Below are 18,320 nucleotides of genomic sequence, written 5' to 3' on the forward strand. Positions count from 1 at the left end.
GAGAGAGAGCATGAGTAGGGAAGGAGCAGAGAGGGAGGGAGAAAGAGAATCAAAGGCAGGCTCTGAGCCCAACGCAGGTCTCGATCTCACGACTGTGAGATTATGACCTGAGCCGAAATCAAGAGTTGGATGTTTAACCGAATGAGCCACCTGGGCACCCGAGAGGATATTAAAAGAAAAAATAACATACATATTCCTTCAGGCAACTGGGGAAAAGTTGAGTTTTCTCCAATAGAGCCTCACTGTAATATCTAAGAAATATATTAATTTTCTTAAAGACAAAATAGCTTGAATGTTAGGGCATCTACATTTAGACTTTATGGTCTTTCTTTTTATCTGGCACAGTGGTTCTGAAGTTCAAGGGCATGAGAAAGCTGCACAGGACTGCATACATACACCCTAATACACTGTATGGATTTTCCAAAGTCAGATGACACTCAGGACCCATAGACCATTAAATGTGTACATCAGCATGAATGTCAGGATGGTGGGGGGAGGGACTATAATAAAATCATTATAAGATCAGTGAGTTTGGATTCCTGAGCTGTTTTTGGCTTCTTGTTTTTTGCTTGTTTCTTTTGTTTTTCTTGCTTGAATATAACCACTGCTGGTATTTTCAAACCATACTGTTCAAACCAGGATCTCCAAGCATCTTGTCAATAAATATTAATTTCTCATTGTTCTCTCAGAAGGCAGGTCGAAAACAAAAACAAACACAGACAAAAAGGTGACAAAAAACAAAACAAAACAAAAGAAACCCAAAAAACAAAAACCCTATCTATGGAGGAATGAAAAAAATTGAACTTGACAAAGTATTGGCTTTTCTTTCCATAAGACTTTAATGACCAATTTATTTGGCAAACATTATACCGAGCACTGATGCTTTGCAAGTCACAGATGGATGATGAATGCTTTCAAACCGCTGACTTTTATAACTTGAAAAGGCCCGTTTTAAAGTTGTGACTCATTTATGAGTCTGAAAAGGCTATATCCGTATGTATGAATCAGACTCTGGAAGGCTAAGTTTACAAAGTATTACATTACCATCAACCACAAATTACAAATCCATTGATGAAATGCTTAGAGTTTACTTAGCAGCGGCCGAAGCTTTAAGTGGTAAGAAATAATCTAATTATCTAATACACTGTGATCAATCAAGATGCCCGTTGGATGCTTCCGCAGCACTGCAATGGATCTTTTATGATCACTTTGACAACTACTGAAGAAACCTGATCACAAGTAACATGCTTCAAAGTTAAGGAAATCAACAGGAAATGAGCCATCGCTGATGGTCAGGGCTTAGAAAAGAGTAGACCTTTCTGAGAATCTCCTAAAGAATATGAAATAAAATCACGGATGGCCCATCGAGCAAGCGAGCAAGTGTTCAAAGATGTAGCTCCTCATGTCACATTCTCTTGCATTGGATCCTAGGTAAATAATTAAAAATAGTAATAATAAATAGAACAAATGAGACTCTCAGATGCCATCAATCTCTTCCTTCTTGAAAATCTGGCTTATAGCATATAAAAAACAAAGCAAACTAAAAACTCTTTTGAAATGAGAAACTTGAAAATTAGAATCCAGACCATTTAAGCATTCTGAATAGTTCATCATCTATTGAAACCTGAAGCTGTTTTATTTAAAAAGCATGCTCTAGAGGGAGGAAGTTGGCAATGTATGATCTTAGAATAACAGATTCACACCTGGTCACAAAAAACTAACCACCACAAGGCTGATTAATTTCCTAGATGTAAACAGCTACCATGCAGGAATAAGGCTGTATCCGTTTTACCTCCCTATGTACAAAAATGACATGGAATTCAGGCAAACATTCAATGAAAGGGGAACCCCAGATCATAGATCCTCTATGAATTGCTGCTAAAAGTCTGGAAACCTGTGTAGTTACAAAATAAGATATTCTCATCATGCAAAGGGACTTTTCTTTTTTTTTTATTTTTTAATTTTTTTTTAACATTTATTTATTTTTGAGACAGAGAGAGACAAAGCATGAACAGGGGAGGGTCAGAGAGAGGGAGACACAGAATCTGAAACAGGCTCCAGGCTCCGAGCTGTCAGCACAGAGCCCGACGCGGGGCTCGAACTCATGGACCGCGAGATCATGACCTGGGCCGAAGTCGGCCACTTAACCGACTGAGCCACCCAGGCGCAAAGGGACTTTTCTTATCGACTCCTTCATTGATGCTGATATCAGAAGACATAACCAATCCTTGTGTTCAAAGTAGCTATTTTATATGAAGTTTTATGTTGGATCAAGTTTTACCATGGGACACAACTTGTCTGTAATATTCCCCAATATACTGTCATAATAAAAAGAGGTTTCAGCTGCATTTCAGAAATCATCTTCCAGGCAATTAGAAAAAATGCAATGTAGCAGACTATTAGTGACAGCTTTTTTTTTTTTTTAAAGAGACAAGTCTAACTTGATTAATAAAAGAAATAAAACAAGCTTTTAAGATCCTGAATAATCGATTCTCAACACAACTGAAACTCCGCTCCTCAGGCTGTCTTTGATCATTTGAAAATTAAATGCCCAACCTGTTTTCACTTAACAGTTTTTAGTGGTGAAAGGAATGTCTTAATCCATCTAAAGTGCACTTTAGCTCACAAGAAGCTATACAAAACAAGTTCCCTTGTTTGCCCGTCCAATTTTCCCACTTTGAAAAAGAGCAAACCATTCTCAAGTCATTTTTAGAAAACTTTCCCTCTTAAGTAATGCATACTAGTTAATGCATTCTTGAACACTCCTGGAGACAGAGCAATCAGATCAATAGAAACAGTGTATTTATTGGGTCACTGGTGTCCTTCTTAACCGAACAAATCGTTTCCAGTGACAAACAGCACCTACCATCTCTACATTATTACAGATTGTTCGTGTCTGCTTCTCTGCCTGGTAACACTGCCACCAGAGTTCTTAGCTCCACATTCTTTACCCTTCCTTTCTCTCTGTCCCAAACTCAACCCCCTCCCCCACATTTATAAAACCTGTAAAAAAAAAAAAAAAAAAAGGACAAGAATATTGTGCGGAAAGTAAAAACCCCTTTCATTCTCTGACACTTCAGTTATTGACATGTCAACTCGGGCTCCCAGAAGATGTGGCCAAGCAAATGCCCCCTTTTCCCCCTGGACTGTCCTGGTGCACGTGTACATCTTATGCACTCTGAGAACTCTTGCAGGAAAAAAAGAAAACACAAAACAGGGGCGCCTGGGTGGCTCAGTCAGTTAGGTGTCTGACTACAGCTCAGGTCATCTTACCTGATTTTACCGCTTTGTGAGTTCAAGCCCCGTGTCAGGCTCTGTGCTGACAGCTCAGAGCCTGGAGCCTGCTTTAGATTCTGCATCTCCCTCTCTCTCTGCCCCTCCCCTACTCTCTCTCTCTCTCTCTCAAAAATAAATAATAAACAAAAAAATTAAAAACAAAACAAACAAGAAACACAGCAAGACACTTTCCTTTGTGTAATATAGCCCTGGACCACAGTATCTGGTCTCACTCCTCAAAAACAGTGTCCAGTAAAGCACACTTTGGATTGAACACTCACCTATGCTCTTCATAAAAACAGTGAACCCTTAAAAAGTACATGACGGGATAATTCCCAGTTTCGGGGGCCCCAAGCGATGGGGTTTAGACTTCCTGTAAGACATAAATGTTCCTGAAGGTTCTCTTGATATATTTGATTAAATGCCTTAGCCTAAGTCTGCACGAACAAGAAATCACTTAACAGCACGAGGCCACACTTTCCAGGTTGTTTTAGCAGAAAGTGTTCTGGGGTTGGTTTTAGCTCAAGTGGTGACTTCGTGGTTGGTCATTAGAAGAAAAATGTTCTTTCCAGGTTTGATATCTGCCCCAACATAAGGGCAAAGCAAAAACGAGAGGGAGAAAAGATACGGGTCTAGGGAAGCCTCCTCCTAACAAATGTGGACTACAGAAATGATGCCAAATGGTTGCCACTCGGTTTCTTCCTACCTTTCTGAAAAGAGGGGGGTAGGGAGAAGAAGAGTGAGAGGGAGGGAGGGTGGGAGATAAGTCAAAGAAAAAAGGAGTTTTTATTCCTTACAGGTAAATCAGAGGAACATGATCTGCCAGGATAAGTAATACCACCAGGAAGAGATGCCTCCTACAGGATGCCCTCATTAGTACAGAACATTTTCCAGAAATCTCTAGATGTGCTGTGCTCAGTGGCAGGAGAGAGATAGATCTGCAAAGCAAACTTCTCTAGAGAGCCATTTCTCTCTCTCTCTCTCTCTCTCTCTCCCTCCCTCCCTCCCTCCCTCCCTCCCTCCCTCCCTCTCTATCTATCTCAAAAGCTCTCTCCTTTTAAAAAAATATTCTTGGGGTGCCTGGGTGGCTCAGTCGGTTGAGCGCCTGACTTCAGCTTAGGTCATGATCTCACAGTCCATGAGTTCAAGCCCTGCGTCAGGCTCTGTGCTGACAGCTCAGAGGCTGGAGCCTGCTTTGGCTTCTGTGTCTCCCTCTCTCTCTGCCCCTCCCCTGCTCATGAGCTGTCTCTCTCGGTCTCAAAAATAAATTTAAAAAAAATTAAAAAAAATTTTTTTTAATATTCCTGGACTGGTTCAAATTAACTAAGAAGAGAATTTCTATTTGGTGTGAATCCTTCTTTAATATGGAGAGAATACTCAGGCCTGGTGGAGTTCATTCAAATCCAAATTTCAAACCAAGGATACTGGAGAGCTGTGTGTTGTATGAGGTATTGCAAACTTCACAAAAGGAGGGAGGGAAGGAGGGAGGGAGGGAGGAAGGAAAAATTTAAGAAGTGTAAGATGTGGGTGACATTGTTTCAAAATCAACTTTGTAAAAAAATAAGGCAAATTTATTTTTTTTCCTCTGTAATCTTACCAGTCACAATCTGGAGATTTTTGTGCAGCAGAATGGGAAATCAAATGAAAAAAAAAGTGGGGAAAATCTACCATCACAAAGCTGGTTAATGATTTTCTTCTCCTTTGCATATTCACACAATTAGGAAATGTTATCTTGGGAAGAGGAAAGCTTATTGGGACTCCTGGGTGGCTTGGTCAGTGAAGCATGTGTGGTGAAGCATCCGACGTGGGCTCAGGTCATGATCTCACAGTTTGTGAGTTTGAGCCCCACATCGGGCTCTGTGCCGACAGCTTGGAGCCTGGAGCCTGCTTTGGATTCTCTGTCTCCCTCTCTCTCTGTCCCTCCCCCACTCATACTCTGTCTCTCTTTCTCTCTCTCTCTTTCTCAAAAATAAATAAATCTTTAAAAAAAATTTTTTAAAGGAAGAGGAAAGCTTACCAATCCATTTTGTTTACAGAAAAGAAATGAAGACAGGAAGAAGTGAGCTGGTTGGTCTGAGGCCGCACCACCCCTCCATGGAACAACTGGAATGATATCCCAGCATCCCAGGTCGAGTCTGGTCTCTCTCCCTTCCCTGACATACTACTTTTGTGTCCTTTATGTAACTGCAGGCCACAGGCTCTCATTTTTTTTTTAATGTTTATTTATTTTTGAGAGACAGAGAGAGACAGAGCTTGAGTGGGGAGGGCCAGAGAGAGAGGGAGACACAGAATCCGAATCAGGCTCCAGGCTCTGAGCTCTCAGCACAGAGGCCAATGCGGGGCTCGAACTCACGAGTCGTAAGATCATGACCTGAGCCGAAGTCAGATGCTTAACCGACTGCACCAACCAGGTGTCCCAACAGACTCTCATTCTTGATAGGAAATGGGCAACTTTCACTTTCTAGTGATATGACCATAGGACTCGTCTGTCACCGAGTGACCTCAGCATGTTAAAAACCATGCACACTGTGGACTGCGAAGAAGATGTGACTCAGTTCGCATCAGGCCTTCTGAATTTAGTAAAGGAACAGCTAACAACAGTTAAGATGGACCACTTTTGAAAAGAACATGTATGGCACATGCACAATTTTGAGGCTATTTTATTTCACTGGCCCTTTGCAGAGTAGATGCACTGAACCACTCGTACAGATGTATATCCTGTTAAACTATGAAAAAAAAAAAAAAGCTTTAAAAAAAAGGGGGTGCCTGGGTGGCTCAGTCAGTTAAGTTTCAGCTCAGGTCATGATCTCACAATTTGTCAGTTCGAGCCCCACATTGGGATCTGCGCTGACAGCGTGGAGCTTGCTTGGTGTTTCTCTCTCTCTCTCTCTCTCTCTCTGCCCCTCCCACCTTCTCTCTCTCTCTCCAAATAAATAAAACTTTAAAAAAGCTTTAAATTATTCTTTTACCCACATTATTATGCTGTTATGTGTCATTTCTAACTAAGGGCAATCTTCATAAACTAAATGGGTTTATCAGCCAATGTTTTCCATACTTATTCTTCAAACTTTACAGGCACATCTGCTCCAGAAAATATCACAAGCCTCTAAATACCTTGATTCTGAGCTAACAAAGCATTACCATAAAAGAGTCTACTTTTCTTTAAAAAGAAAACTTTAGGGGCACCTGGGTGGCTCAGTCGGTTAAGTGTCTGACTTTGGCTCAGGTCACGATCTCACCACTTGTGAGTTCAAGCCCGGCGTCAGGCTCCATATTGACAGCTCAGAGCCTGGAGTCCGATTTGGATTCTGTCCCTCTCTCTCTGCCCCTCCCCCACTTGCACTCTCTCTCTGTCTCTTTGAAAAATAAACATTAAAAATAAATGAATAAATAAATAAATAACTTCAATCCTTCAAATGCCATCCTTAGGAAGACAAGTTCTAAAACAGATTCAGATACTTGATGTTAAAGCCTAGTCACTACAGAATTTCTCGTAAAAGCAGATGGAGTCAACAAACGTGCTGGCCTAGGCTCTTTCCCTGGATCCCATTAAAACGACTGTAGATAATTTCAAGAGAAACAAACAAACAAAAAAGCTTAAACTCAGAAGGACAGCAAGGAGTGACAAGACAATATTAAGGGAGCTGAAAAGCCAACTGCCACATGAGAACTGACTGCCTGACTTGAGGAAGGAGAACGCTAGACCAGGAGTGGTGAAACATGAAGCAGCAGCCATATTGGCTCTGAGAATCAACCACTCACCCCCACCCCAAATACTCAGGAATCCTTGGCACCAGTACCTCTGCAAGTGGAGATCAGGACGGAGTTTTAAATGCAAGGACAGGTTCAAATTCTGTGTAAACACGGGTAGACACCTACATTCCCTTCTCCAGTCTGTGCAACTGGTAGTTCCTTTTCGCCACCCTGGCGGAAGCTGGGAGGTTTACTGTCAGGAGAGGTGAAGCACAAGATCTGTGGGCTGACTGCAGAGCATCAAGCACCATAGGGAGAAGGTTCACAGATGAACAGGTGAGCCCTCTTCTCTGCCCTGTCTTTCAGTTCCCACGATGCTATCACCTAGGTTGGCACCTTCATGGTAGGATAGGAGAACTAACTTCCCATGAGCCTGTCAGATTGCTCAGGAAAGAGAAAATACATAAAGATACTGAAAATGGTGTTCTGTGCCCCACCCCACCCCCACCCAAACGTCCATGCAGTGAAGCCCACAGTCAAGAGTTCTGGATTTACACAAACACTTCCATCACTCAGATCCGGATTGCCTCACTGGCAAGTACAAGCAACAGCTGAGGCTACCTAACTACTTAAGGAAACCTCCTAAAAAGAAGCCAACGGGTGCCTGGGTGGCTCAGTCGGCTAAGAGTCGGCTTCAGCTCAGGTCATGATCTCACAGCTCATGAGTTCAAGCCCCACATTGGGCTCTGTGCTAACAGCTCAGAGACTGGAGCCTGCTTCAGATTCTGTGTCTCCCTCTCTCTCTGCCCTTTCCCCACTCATGCTCTGTCTCTCACTCAAAAATAAATAAACATTAAAAAAAAAACAGAAGCCAAAATCAACACAAAAGTGAATCTTTGGGGAAACAATGCATATACAAAGAGAAAAAATTTCAAAAGCTATCATTAACATCTCTGGACAAATAAAACAATGTCTCTAACAATAAAAGAATGATGCTAATTTTTTTTTAATGGGCAGTTAGGGATCAAAAATGAGACACTGGAAATCAATATATATTAAAAAGAAATTAATTTCCAATAGAAAGTTTGGAAGATAAAAATGAGGTTATCCACAAAACAAAACACAGGAACAAAAATCATGAAATAACTCAAGAAAATTTACAGGAACTGAAGGACACTAATTCCAAGAGTGAACAGGAATTAAATTCTCAGTACTCTAGCCCAAAATAGATTCACTCCAAGATATACTCTGATGCAATTGTAGAACAATGATCCTAAAAGCTTCCAGAAAAAAAAGGGGGGGGGGGGGCATGAAAAAGTGAGAATAGTATCAGACTGTTGGATCCTGGATGCTACAAGAAAATAAAGACTTCAATATTCTGAGGGAAAGTGATTTCCAATCTAGAGTTTCATACCCAGCCCAGTTATCAAAGAAGCACTAGACAAGATAGGCCATATATACACATGTAGGCTCTGGAAAAAATCTCCCTCTCCCCCACATTTTCTTAAAAGCTACTGGAGGAAGAATTCCACCAAAATGAAGGAATAAGTAAAGACAAAGGGAGAAATGAGGTTCCAGAAAAAGAGTAGGGGCGCCTGGGTGGCTCAGTTGGTTAAACGTCTGACTCTTGACTTCGGCTCAGGTCATGATCTCATAGTACGTGAGTTCGAGCATGGAGCCTACTTGGGATACTCTCTCTCTCTCTCTCTCCCTCCCTCCCTCCCCCCCTCTCTCCCTCCCCCACCTCTTTCTGCCCCTCTCATGCTCTCTTTCTCTTAAAATAAGTAAAATAAACTTTAAGAAAAAGTTTATTTTGTGACTTACATATACAGCATATAAAGCATATGCCGCATATAAAGAAGCCAAAGGACATCCCTAACATGATGGACAAGGAAGTTAGAAGCAAGAATTGTTTTTCAAGCTGAAATTGATAGATTGCTCAATATACACGAATCTAGCAGAAGAGCATTTATATAACGGAGGTGATTTCTGGAAAATAAGAATCAAAATGCTAACAACATACTATACTGTTCAACTACAAATGCAGATCATATACTCAATAATGTTAGTGTGGAATGTAGATCATTGGCATTTACAGCATGTATAGGGAAGATGGGAATTACCCTTTTGGGGGTAGAGTCATGAAAGGGGTGTGCATGTGTGAAAAAACCCCTCAAACCCCAACTTTCATAAAAATCTAGATAAAAAAATCTAGTGGTAGCAAAATAAGCAATATCATTTAGAAATATGAAAAGCAGTTACCAAAAACCTGGCTCAATAAACTTTAAGTGATTGCTTCTGTAAAATCGAAATGGGGAAGGGGCATTATAGATTTGCTATTTTGGCAACAATTCTCACACAGATATTTTTCTTCTTTATCTATCTATCTATCTATAATAATATATGTAATGTATAATATTATAATATATAATATAATATATATAATACAACTTAGACTTTCAAAAGCTAAATTAAAAAAAAATCTGGTTACTACAAAGAACATCCAAATATGTAACAGTTCTATAAACCATGAAATTGCTCCTGTCTATTGCTAATTTCAAGTTGGATTTTCCCAACCAAGATCACATGAGATCTCTCCCGTCATTATGATAGAGTTCCTTCTATTTATGTAACAAATCTATTTTTGTTTGTTTGTTATATGACAAGGTTAATATCACTGACACTATTTACTAATGAATTCAGTCAGCCTCACTGGGAAACTCCTGAATTCTGAGAATGTGTGTCTAGCTTTAAACCACCAGAGCACCTCATATAGTAAAACAAATACTTCCCCGTCTCACTAACTGTTGAGTTCAATAAAAACCAAATATTATATCTATAAGCTCCTTATCAACAATCCCATGAACACCATTATAAATAAGGACTACAACTGACAAACCACACTGAGATATTCCTTGAAGTTTAGACAGCTTGAATCCAATGTTTCCACTGGATTTCTGTCTCAAGAATAATCTATGCTATAACCAATATGGCACCAACATGATTCGGTATTACCATTGAACACACATTTCAGGCAGAAATCTCCTATAAGATTTGTAGGTTTCCAAATTTTGCCACAGGTTATAAAGACAGCCCTCTACTGAAAACTGATCAAATCAGAAAGAAAAATACATAATCATCAAGGCATTACTGTAAGCAAAACTGTTAAGCAACGTTTTGTCAGGCTCATTTAAAAGAAGCCCAGTGGAGAATCCAAAGTTTTCAAGAGTGAGTCTCTATGTGTGCCTCTGGTCTAAATAAAACATGTTCCTTCTCCCACTTCCAAGGACACCATATGGCAAATTACGTTCTCAGGAAAAGAAACAAACTTACCTTTCACAAGCTCGGACAGTCCATGCGGCAATTATCCATAAGGAGATACTAAAAACCAAGAGTACAGTTCCTGGACATATAGTCATTAAAGTCTTCATAACAAAACGTGTATTGAAGTTTATCTTATTAAGTGCTCCAATGCTTCTAGAGGAGGCATCAGTGAAAAGTTTGCTATGTAAAAGCATGACTCTGGCAATCAGATAGAGTCTTAAGAACATTGGTATAGATAAAATAATGTCCACATCAGCGGTGGTTGTGGATGGGGCATAGGAGAAGGCAAGCCGGGCCGTCCATGTGAACGTATAATTCCCAGGTATGGGATGAATAGCACACACCAGTATTTCCAAGCAGATGAAGAAAATACGCTCATAAGTCATGGCTATTCTCCAGTCATCTGCTCCATTGTCCACCATGAACAACTGAAAAAATAAAGTAGAAAATCAGCTTCAGTATGGCATGAACGGTCTACAACGTGTTAGTGCAGATTTTAAAAATACATAACAGGTGACTTTTTAGCAATCATGGCAAGGTAAAGATTCTAACTTTTAAATGCTAGCCAGGTACGCTATTTTTAGAAAATGGTATTGGCGCAAAAGGAGAAATTTGTTTTGCAAAAATTAAAATGAGAAACTTGCTACACTGGAGCTGAAGTTATTCCGGGGTCAGTGCTCCTGGATGATCGTGTAAGTCACATCATTTTAAAAGAAAGGGTTGTGCCTATCAGCAAGGCACCCCACCCCATCCTTGATGAAGCTGGAATGGACTTGCCTTAGGAACAGTCTGTTCTCCTCATCAAGGGTCTGGATCTAATCCCTTCCTCAATTCTAACCACGTTCTCAGTGAAATCTATTTACGGTGCCTCTGCGGTCACTTATGGCCTATAACGCAACTGTACATGAGCGTCCTTATAGGAAATCTTAATTGGCTTTGGGGAGAAAACCACAAGGGACCACAGACAAGTGTGGCAGAAACATTCCTTCTGGCTTCTCCACCTACTGATCTACCTTCTCTTTTCTTCTGTTCTCCCTTAGCTTTTGCTTGGATTATTAATTTGTTCCCAATCTTTCCTTCTTCTTCTTTTTTTTTAATATTGTAAGGATTCTTTTTTTTTTAATGTTTATTTATTTTTGAGAGAAAGAGACAGTGTGAGTGGGGAAGAAGCAGATAGAGGGAGACACAGAATCCGAAGCAGGCTCCAGGCTCCACACTGTCAGCACAGAGCCCGATGTGGACTCGAACTTACGAATCATGAGATCATGACCTGAGCTGAAGTCGGACACTTAACTGACTGAACCACCCAGGCGCCCTTCCAATCTTTCTTTAATAAAAGTTCTTTTAAAAAAATGTCTGTCATTTCTGGGGAGCTTGGGTGGCTCAATAGGTTAGGCATCAGACCCTTGATTTTAGCACAGGTCATGATCTTGTGGTTTATGGGACTAAGCCCTGCATCTGGCTCTGCACCAATGGTACAGAGCTTGCTTGGGATTCTCTCTCTCCCTCTCTCTCTCCTCCTCCTCCTCTGCTCGTACTATCTCTCAAAATAAATAAACTCAAAGAAAAAAAATTAAAAAACAACTTCTGTCATTCCTCATGACACAATGAAAAAAAAATAACAAAGAAAAAGGAGAGAGATAGATATGTAAGTAGATAGACACACATTCAGGCAGACAGTGGAAGAGACAGAAAAGAATGTTTCCTGCATCTTCCCTTGCTTCTCGGTAAATGACTCCACCAGGCTCTAGGAGTCTGTAAATCAGAGGCATCATCTGGAAATGTGCGGGGACATTTCTGACTGCACAGCGACTTGTGGGGGCTCCTGGCATTTAGAGCCAGGAAGCCAGGGGTGCCACACATGCTGTAATTCTGGGAGTCCCACGCGCAAGAAAGACCCGTCTGCCAGAATGCCAGTGGAGCTCCCCCACTAAGAGATGACATATTCTTTGCCTTTTGGTAAGTAGCCGACTTAAGCAGAAAGCATGAGAGGAATGCCACCCAAAATGAGAACAGTGCATTCTCAGGTAATTGACTCGCAATGGAGGCGGGCAGGGCTCGTCTGCTCTACAGTTGGAGCCCAGCTACTCTGCTCTTATAGAGTCAGGAAAGCGATTTTCCCATGTTGGCTACAAACCCCCCTTCTAGTTTAATTATTCTGTAGGCATAGCTTTTCCCCATGTTATTATCCCAATAATGCTATCAGTGTTACTCTGCAAGGACCGGAGTCTGACAGCAAAATGTACCATACTTCTTTCTGGGACCTCGAGGAGATGGACAGCCAGCAGAATCTCTCATACACATACCAACTTTTAACAAATTAAGTTACATTTGGCAACATAACAGCTTGAGTGTTGCCTTTATCCTAAGTTTTCAGCTGGGGACTTTCAAAGTTTGAACAAATGCTAGTAGACAATGAAGACATTTTTTTCCAGTTTCCAGGAAAGAAATAGGTCGCAAATACAGAGCAGGACAAGTTGACTACAGAAATATTCTTGTTCAGGGATGCCTCAGTGGTTCAGTCGGTTAAGCGTCTAACTCTTGGTTTCAGCTCAGGTCATGATCTCACGGTTATGCGATCAAGCCCTACATCAGGCTCTGTGCTGACAGCACTGAGCCTGCTTGGGATTCTCTCTCTCTGCCCCTCCCCCGCTGGTGAATGTGTTTGTGTTCTCTTTCTCTCTCTCTCCCTCTCTCTCTCTCTCAAAATAAATAAATAATTTTTTTTAAAAAAGAAATATTTTTGTTGAGTCTCACCCCTTCCAATACCATATTAACATAAAGGATTTCAATCTAACAGATACAAAAAGATTATATGGATATAATGGTAGAAGCCTGCTCAACTTCGTATCAGCGAGTGTCGGGATCCCCAAATCTCTTGAGATGTTTACATCCAAAAAAATGCACCCTCAAACTAGTCACTCTGAGAAGCTATATACATTCCAAAGATACTGTCACTGTCCTCTTTAGAAACTGCTGTCAGGGTGTGGCACAAGTCACATAAGAAAAATAATCCTATTATTTAAATCCACATTTCCATTTCTACTGAAAATGATATTACCCAGCTTGATTGTCTATTTTCTTCACCCAACTTAGCTCCGGATGACTTGGCAAAATGTCAAATCCATCCCCAAAAGGGCTCAGGGTCACCAAGCCTCCAGGTAGTCCTAAGCTGTGCCACAGATTCAGAAAGTAATTCCAAGACAGGCTTTCCACGCTCTGTTCTGGGCAACAGCGGCATAAATGCGGCACAGGTACCTTCCCAGGTAACTGGTGAAGAAATGCCAAGCTAGATGGGAGAATTCTGACATTGCTCCCAAAGAGCCTCCTATCTTTCCAGGACTGGCCCTCCCTCCATCACTCACAATGCACCTGCTCCTCAGACCTCCCAGCTACTCCCCTCCTGAACCAGGCTGGTTCCTGCCATTCGTGCCCATCACTTCAACTGTGACCTCACCACATTCACAGCTGCCCTCCCTGCTGTTACATGCAGGTGGGCCCACCCCGGTAACCTCCAAGCTTCGACCTGCTGTCCAGGGTGTTGCAGATGGACTGGGGCCACCTGCGCCTTCGGGCTCAGCTGAACCCGCAGCCTCACACAGGACTATTCCCCCATCCTCCCTAGCACCTACTCTGAATAATCACCTTTCCCCTTGAAGGCCATGCTTTCCCCCCAATATCAGAAATGCCCTCGACTTCCTACTTTGGCCACCATCACACCACATCTCACCCTTCTCCCCTTATTTTCCGATAAGGAAAAATCCAAAGCAATGCTATATCCCAAACCAGTTCTGCATGGAAAATCTGGTTTCTGTGCTTCCTCTCTCAGCTAGTGCAAATCTCGATGGTTCACTATAAACAAAGGAAAAGAAACAAAGAAGAACCCCTCCCGAAATCCCTCCTACCACCCCCACTCCCAGCTCTGTGTGCCACAGGTGATATTTTCTGTTCTCCTTCATCCCCCAGCGTGCCCACATGGCTTTTGCCACCATCAGCCCGCTAACAGGACTCTTGGGAAGGTCAGTAAATACACCTTAATTATGAAATCCAGTCCTTCCATCTTAATTCTTACTTGACCTGTCTGACATTAATCATTCCTTCCTTCCTAAAAAAGATCTCTTGGGGCACTTGGGTGGCTCGGTCTGTTGAGCGTCCAACTTTGGCTCAGGTCATGATCTCGCAGTTCATGAGTTTGAGCCCCACATAGGGCTCTGTGTTGATGGCTCAGAGCCTGGAGTCTGCTTCAGATTCTGTGTCTCCCTCTCTCTCTGCCTCTCCCCTACTTGTGCTCTGTCTCCCTTTCTCTCAAAAATAAATAAACATTAAAAAAATTTTTTTTTAAAAGATCTCTTGGCTTGTGTGACATACGGCTTCCCCCCAACCCCCATCTGCTGTCACTCCAAAGGATCCATCTCTCTTTCCTTAAATATCCACCTTCCTTTAAGTGTCCAACTCTTGATATTAGCTCAGGTCATGCTCTCATGGTTGTGAGACTGAGCCCCGCATTGGGCTCAGTACTGAGCAGAGAGCCTGCTTGGGATTTTCTTTCTCCCTCTTTCTCTGCTCCTCCCCCACTCATGCTCATGCTCTCTCTCTCTCTCTCTCTCTCTCTCTCTCTCTCTCTCTCTCTCTCAAAATAAATAAACAAACTTAAAAAAATCCACCTTTCTCCTCCCTCCCCAGCTAAGTGCCATTACTCTCCTGAGGACCATCTCTGACGCTTCTCTCACTCTGTACCTTCCTGGACGATCTCCTCTATGCCTTCTATCTCCACTACCAGAGCCTTCTACCAAAAACTATCCTCCACCTTTTAATAACCTTGGTAAAAATATCAATTATATCAGCCCCCTGCTGTCAAGATGGAAGCCATTCAAAGGCCCCCATTCTGCAATCTGGTTTTGCCTATCTCTTCAACTTCAGCGCCTATTCGAATCCCTTACCTTTATCTCCCTCTGGGTGCAGAAATTCCAGAACACAGTACCTTAACAGCGCCTCCGTGTGTTTGTGCATTCTGCTCCATGGACTGCAAAGTCTTCCCACCTAGCAGATTCTTACTCCTTTAACACCAAGACTCCACGCTCACTTCTTTCTAGGACATCGTGCGTGCCCTAGCCAAATCTAAAAACTCCCTCCTTTATTCCATGATTTCTGTATATGCCTCTTATTGATACCACAGAGGAACAGTAAGGATTTCCTTGCAAGATTATCACCCTCACTTGTCTGTGAGGCTCCTTGAGGACAGGAGCCACGTCTACCTAGCAGAGAATAATAAAGCTATTACGATTCATTTAATACTGACTATCCTAATCACTGCATAGGTCCTAATGTTAATTAAATATGTTCATGGAAGTTGGGCATATAAAAGCGTAATACAAGTGAATTAAATCTATGCCATGTTTCAAATGTGTACAGAACACATCCTACTAAATGCCAAGGCATTACAGCAACATCATTTTGCATGTTGCAGAAGAAGAGAACATTCTTCTTTAGTAACTTCCCCAGAGAAACTTTCTATCACGTAGTTGCTTTTTACTACAAGTGGTTTCATCCACACCTCAAATGAGTTTTATTTTGGCTTCATTTGATCATGCTACATATTTCAAAGCCAGGGTTAAGGAAACAAACAAACAAACAAACAAACATAATTTATTCTACTCTGCAGATAATCCCCAGCCTAACCTGCTGCTTATTCATCCATTTGCTAAATATCCAGGGTGCTCAACACTCAGTGTGCACCAAGCACTGTGCTACGTGCTAGCCGTACAACAGCATTTACAGCAGACAGAGGGTCTGCTCTGAGAAGCTAACTTTCACCAGGAAAGAAAGACAAAGTCAAGAGAGCAGACTTGAAGCAATTTGATAAAGTAATTATGTCTGTGGACACTGCTCTGAAAAACCAACAAGTGATGAAACAGGGAAGAATAAACTGGAGTTGACAGCACATGTGGGCACCGGGGAAAACGTGTGCCTAAGTTCCTGAGAAGGGGGGCCAGTCCCATCAACAGCCAGGAGAAGAACCTTCTAGGCAGGGGAAATGGCACAGGGAAAGGGCATGAGCTTTATAAAGCTTAGCGTGCTTGGGGCGCCTGGGTGGCTTAGTCAGCTGAGTGTCCGACTTCAGCTCAGGTCATGATCTCATGGTTCGTGAGTTTGAGCCCTGCCTCGGGCTCTGTGCTGACAGCTCAGAGCCTGGAGCCTGCTTCGGATTCTGTGTCTCCCTCTCTCTCTGCCCCTCCCCTGCTCACGCTCTGTCTCTCCCTCTCTCTCACAAATCAATAAACTTTAAAAAAAAATGTAAAGCTTAGTGTGCTTAAGGAAATAAAAGAATACCAGGGTGTTTGAAACTAAATGATCATGGGGCTGAGTGGAAGGAGATGAACTGAAAGAGACAAATAGGGATCAGACGTGCAGGACGTTGTTGGCTGCGGTATCCAGACTGGATTTCATTTCAGGCTCTGCAGGAATCCACTGAAGGGTATTAGGCAGAGGAATGGCATGATCTGGTTTACAGCTTGAAGGGTTCATCCTCACTTTAAGGGATACCAAGGACACAGGGGAGGAAGGACTACTGCATCTGATTGGCTGCAGTTAGTATCCCCATGACCTGGACTGGGGGGGTGGGGTTGCCATGGAAATGGAGATAGTGGGCGCGCTAGAGATATAGTTTGCAGATCTTGCTAGAACTTGCAGAGGGGCTGAATGTGGGAGTGATAAAAGAAAGAAAAGAATCCTAGGTGGCTGAGTTTCTACTCAGGAAAACACAGTGGCTGGCCATGCCATTTTCTGAGTACAGTGGGCTGGTGGGGGGAGGAGGGAAGCAAAGATTCTACATTGGCCACTGTCATCTGAGCATAGACGCCATGCAGGTAGCAGTATATGCAAGTCACTGAGAGAAATCCAGACCGGGGGAATGAACTTGGAAGGTATCACTAGTTAGGTCGTTTTCTGAGATGAGTGGGAAAATTGGAGGAAGTGGAGAGAAAAGGACAGGACACAAGGCCAAGTCCTGAAGGACCCCTCAATGCAGAGGGCAGATGGAAGGTCGAGCCAATCTGTCAAGTAGGAAGACAGGAAAGTGCAGTAAGGAATCAAGGGTGAGGGCTGTCATTCCAAACTGCAAAATAATATTTCCATAGAGAAAATGGAAAACATTCTTAACATCCTAGCCATTCAACACCGGATTCCATGTCGTGTATTAAAATCCACCTGTAAAAATATTCCCATTATATTGCATATGATCAAAATATATGATGGGTTTCAAGCTCGCTTGTGGGGGAGTTAGAGTAATCAGAATGACGGATGCCAAGACATCTTTATACTCATTTTTCACGTTGATGCTAATGAGAAAGATTTTAGGGGCAACGCATGACGACGGTTCAATCTGCTTGCATTCTAGAGCTATGGTTAATGGTCTTTGCCAGAGGTTTCAAGTAACGTTACGTGCAGGCATAACACAGAATCTGTTCCCAGAAAATACCCTCCCCCACCACAAGCTTGAGCTTCCCAATGTAACTGTTTTCTTTCTGCTCTGATATCCAAAATATCCTATCCTTGAAGTCCACTCTCCAAGATGAACTTGGAGTGGAGGTCATTCGGAGGAAGAGGGTCTGGAGCTTAGTGACAGAGACCTTCCTCACAATCAAGTCACCTGCTGGCGTGGGGACCTCTGCTCACCCAGCCCTCCAGAGTGAGGGGCTCACACGCAGAAGCCCCAGCTGCCTTCTGTGTGTGCTTTTCCTCCTCAATGAGGTTCTGAGTTCTGCAGTCTGATCTGGGACAGCGTCTTACATATCCTGCATTTCCTTTCTAGTAAAGAATCCAGGGCAGTGCTCAGCACAAACATGGTGCTTAAAAAGTAGATACTGAATAAAAACCTACAGTCGTGGATTTGTTAAGAAAGCAAATAGAGGTAAAATAACAAAGGAAACTCCAAAAAGGAAGAATAATAAGGGAGAAGCAGCCCCGACATATTATCAAAGTAATAATTTTTTTAAAGCTTATTTTACTGATCTCAAGAGAGAGCATAG

At 42.3% G+C, this 18,320-nt stretch overlaps 1 protein-coding gene across 3 annotated transcripts in view; it reads right to left on the reverse strand.

The window, feature by feature from the left end:
• The window catches only part of KCNN2 (potassium calcium-activated channel subfamily N member 2), a 464,601-nt gene that overhangs the window by 100,717 nt on the left and 345,564 nt on the right, over nucleotides 1-18,320 (reverse strand). For 2 of the 3 annotated variants that reach the window (XM_078451764.2, XM_078451773.1), the window contains one exon: nucleotides 10,303-10,721. In XM_078451764.2, the coding sequence (XP_078307890.1) occupies nucleotides 10,303-10,721 (419 nt within the window). Of the gene's footprint in view, nucleotides 1-10,302; nucleotides 10,722-13,354; nucleotides 13,632-18,320 lie in introns of those variants that run through there. The other variant, XM_078451779.1, reaches the window with a different exon arrangement.

Source organism: Panthera onca, chromosome A1 (genome assembly GCF_046562875.1).
Source record: "Panthera onca isolate mPanOnc1 chromosome A1, mPanOnc1 haplotype 2, whole genome shotgun sequence".
Taxonomy (NCBI): domain Eukaryota; kingdom Metazoa; phylum Chordata; class Mammalia; order Carnivora; family Felidae; genus Panthera; species Panthera onca.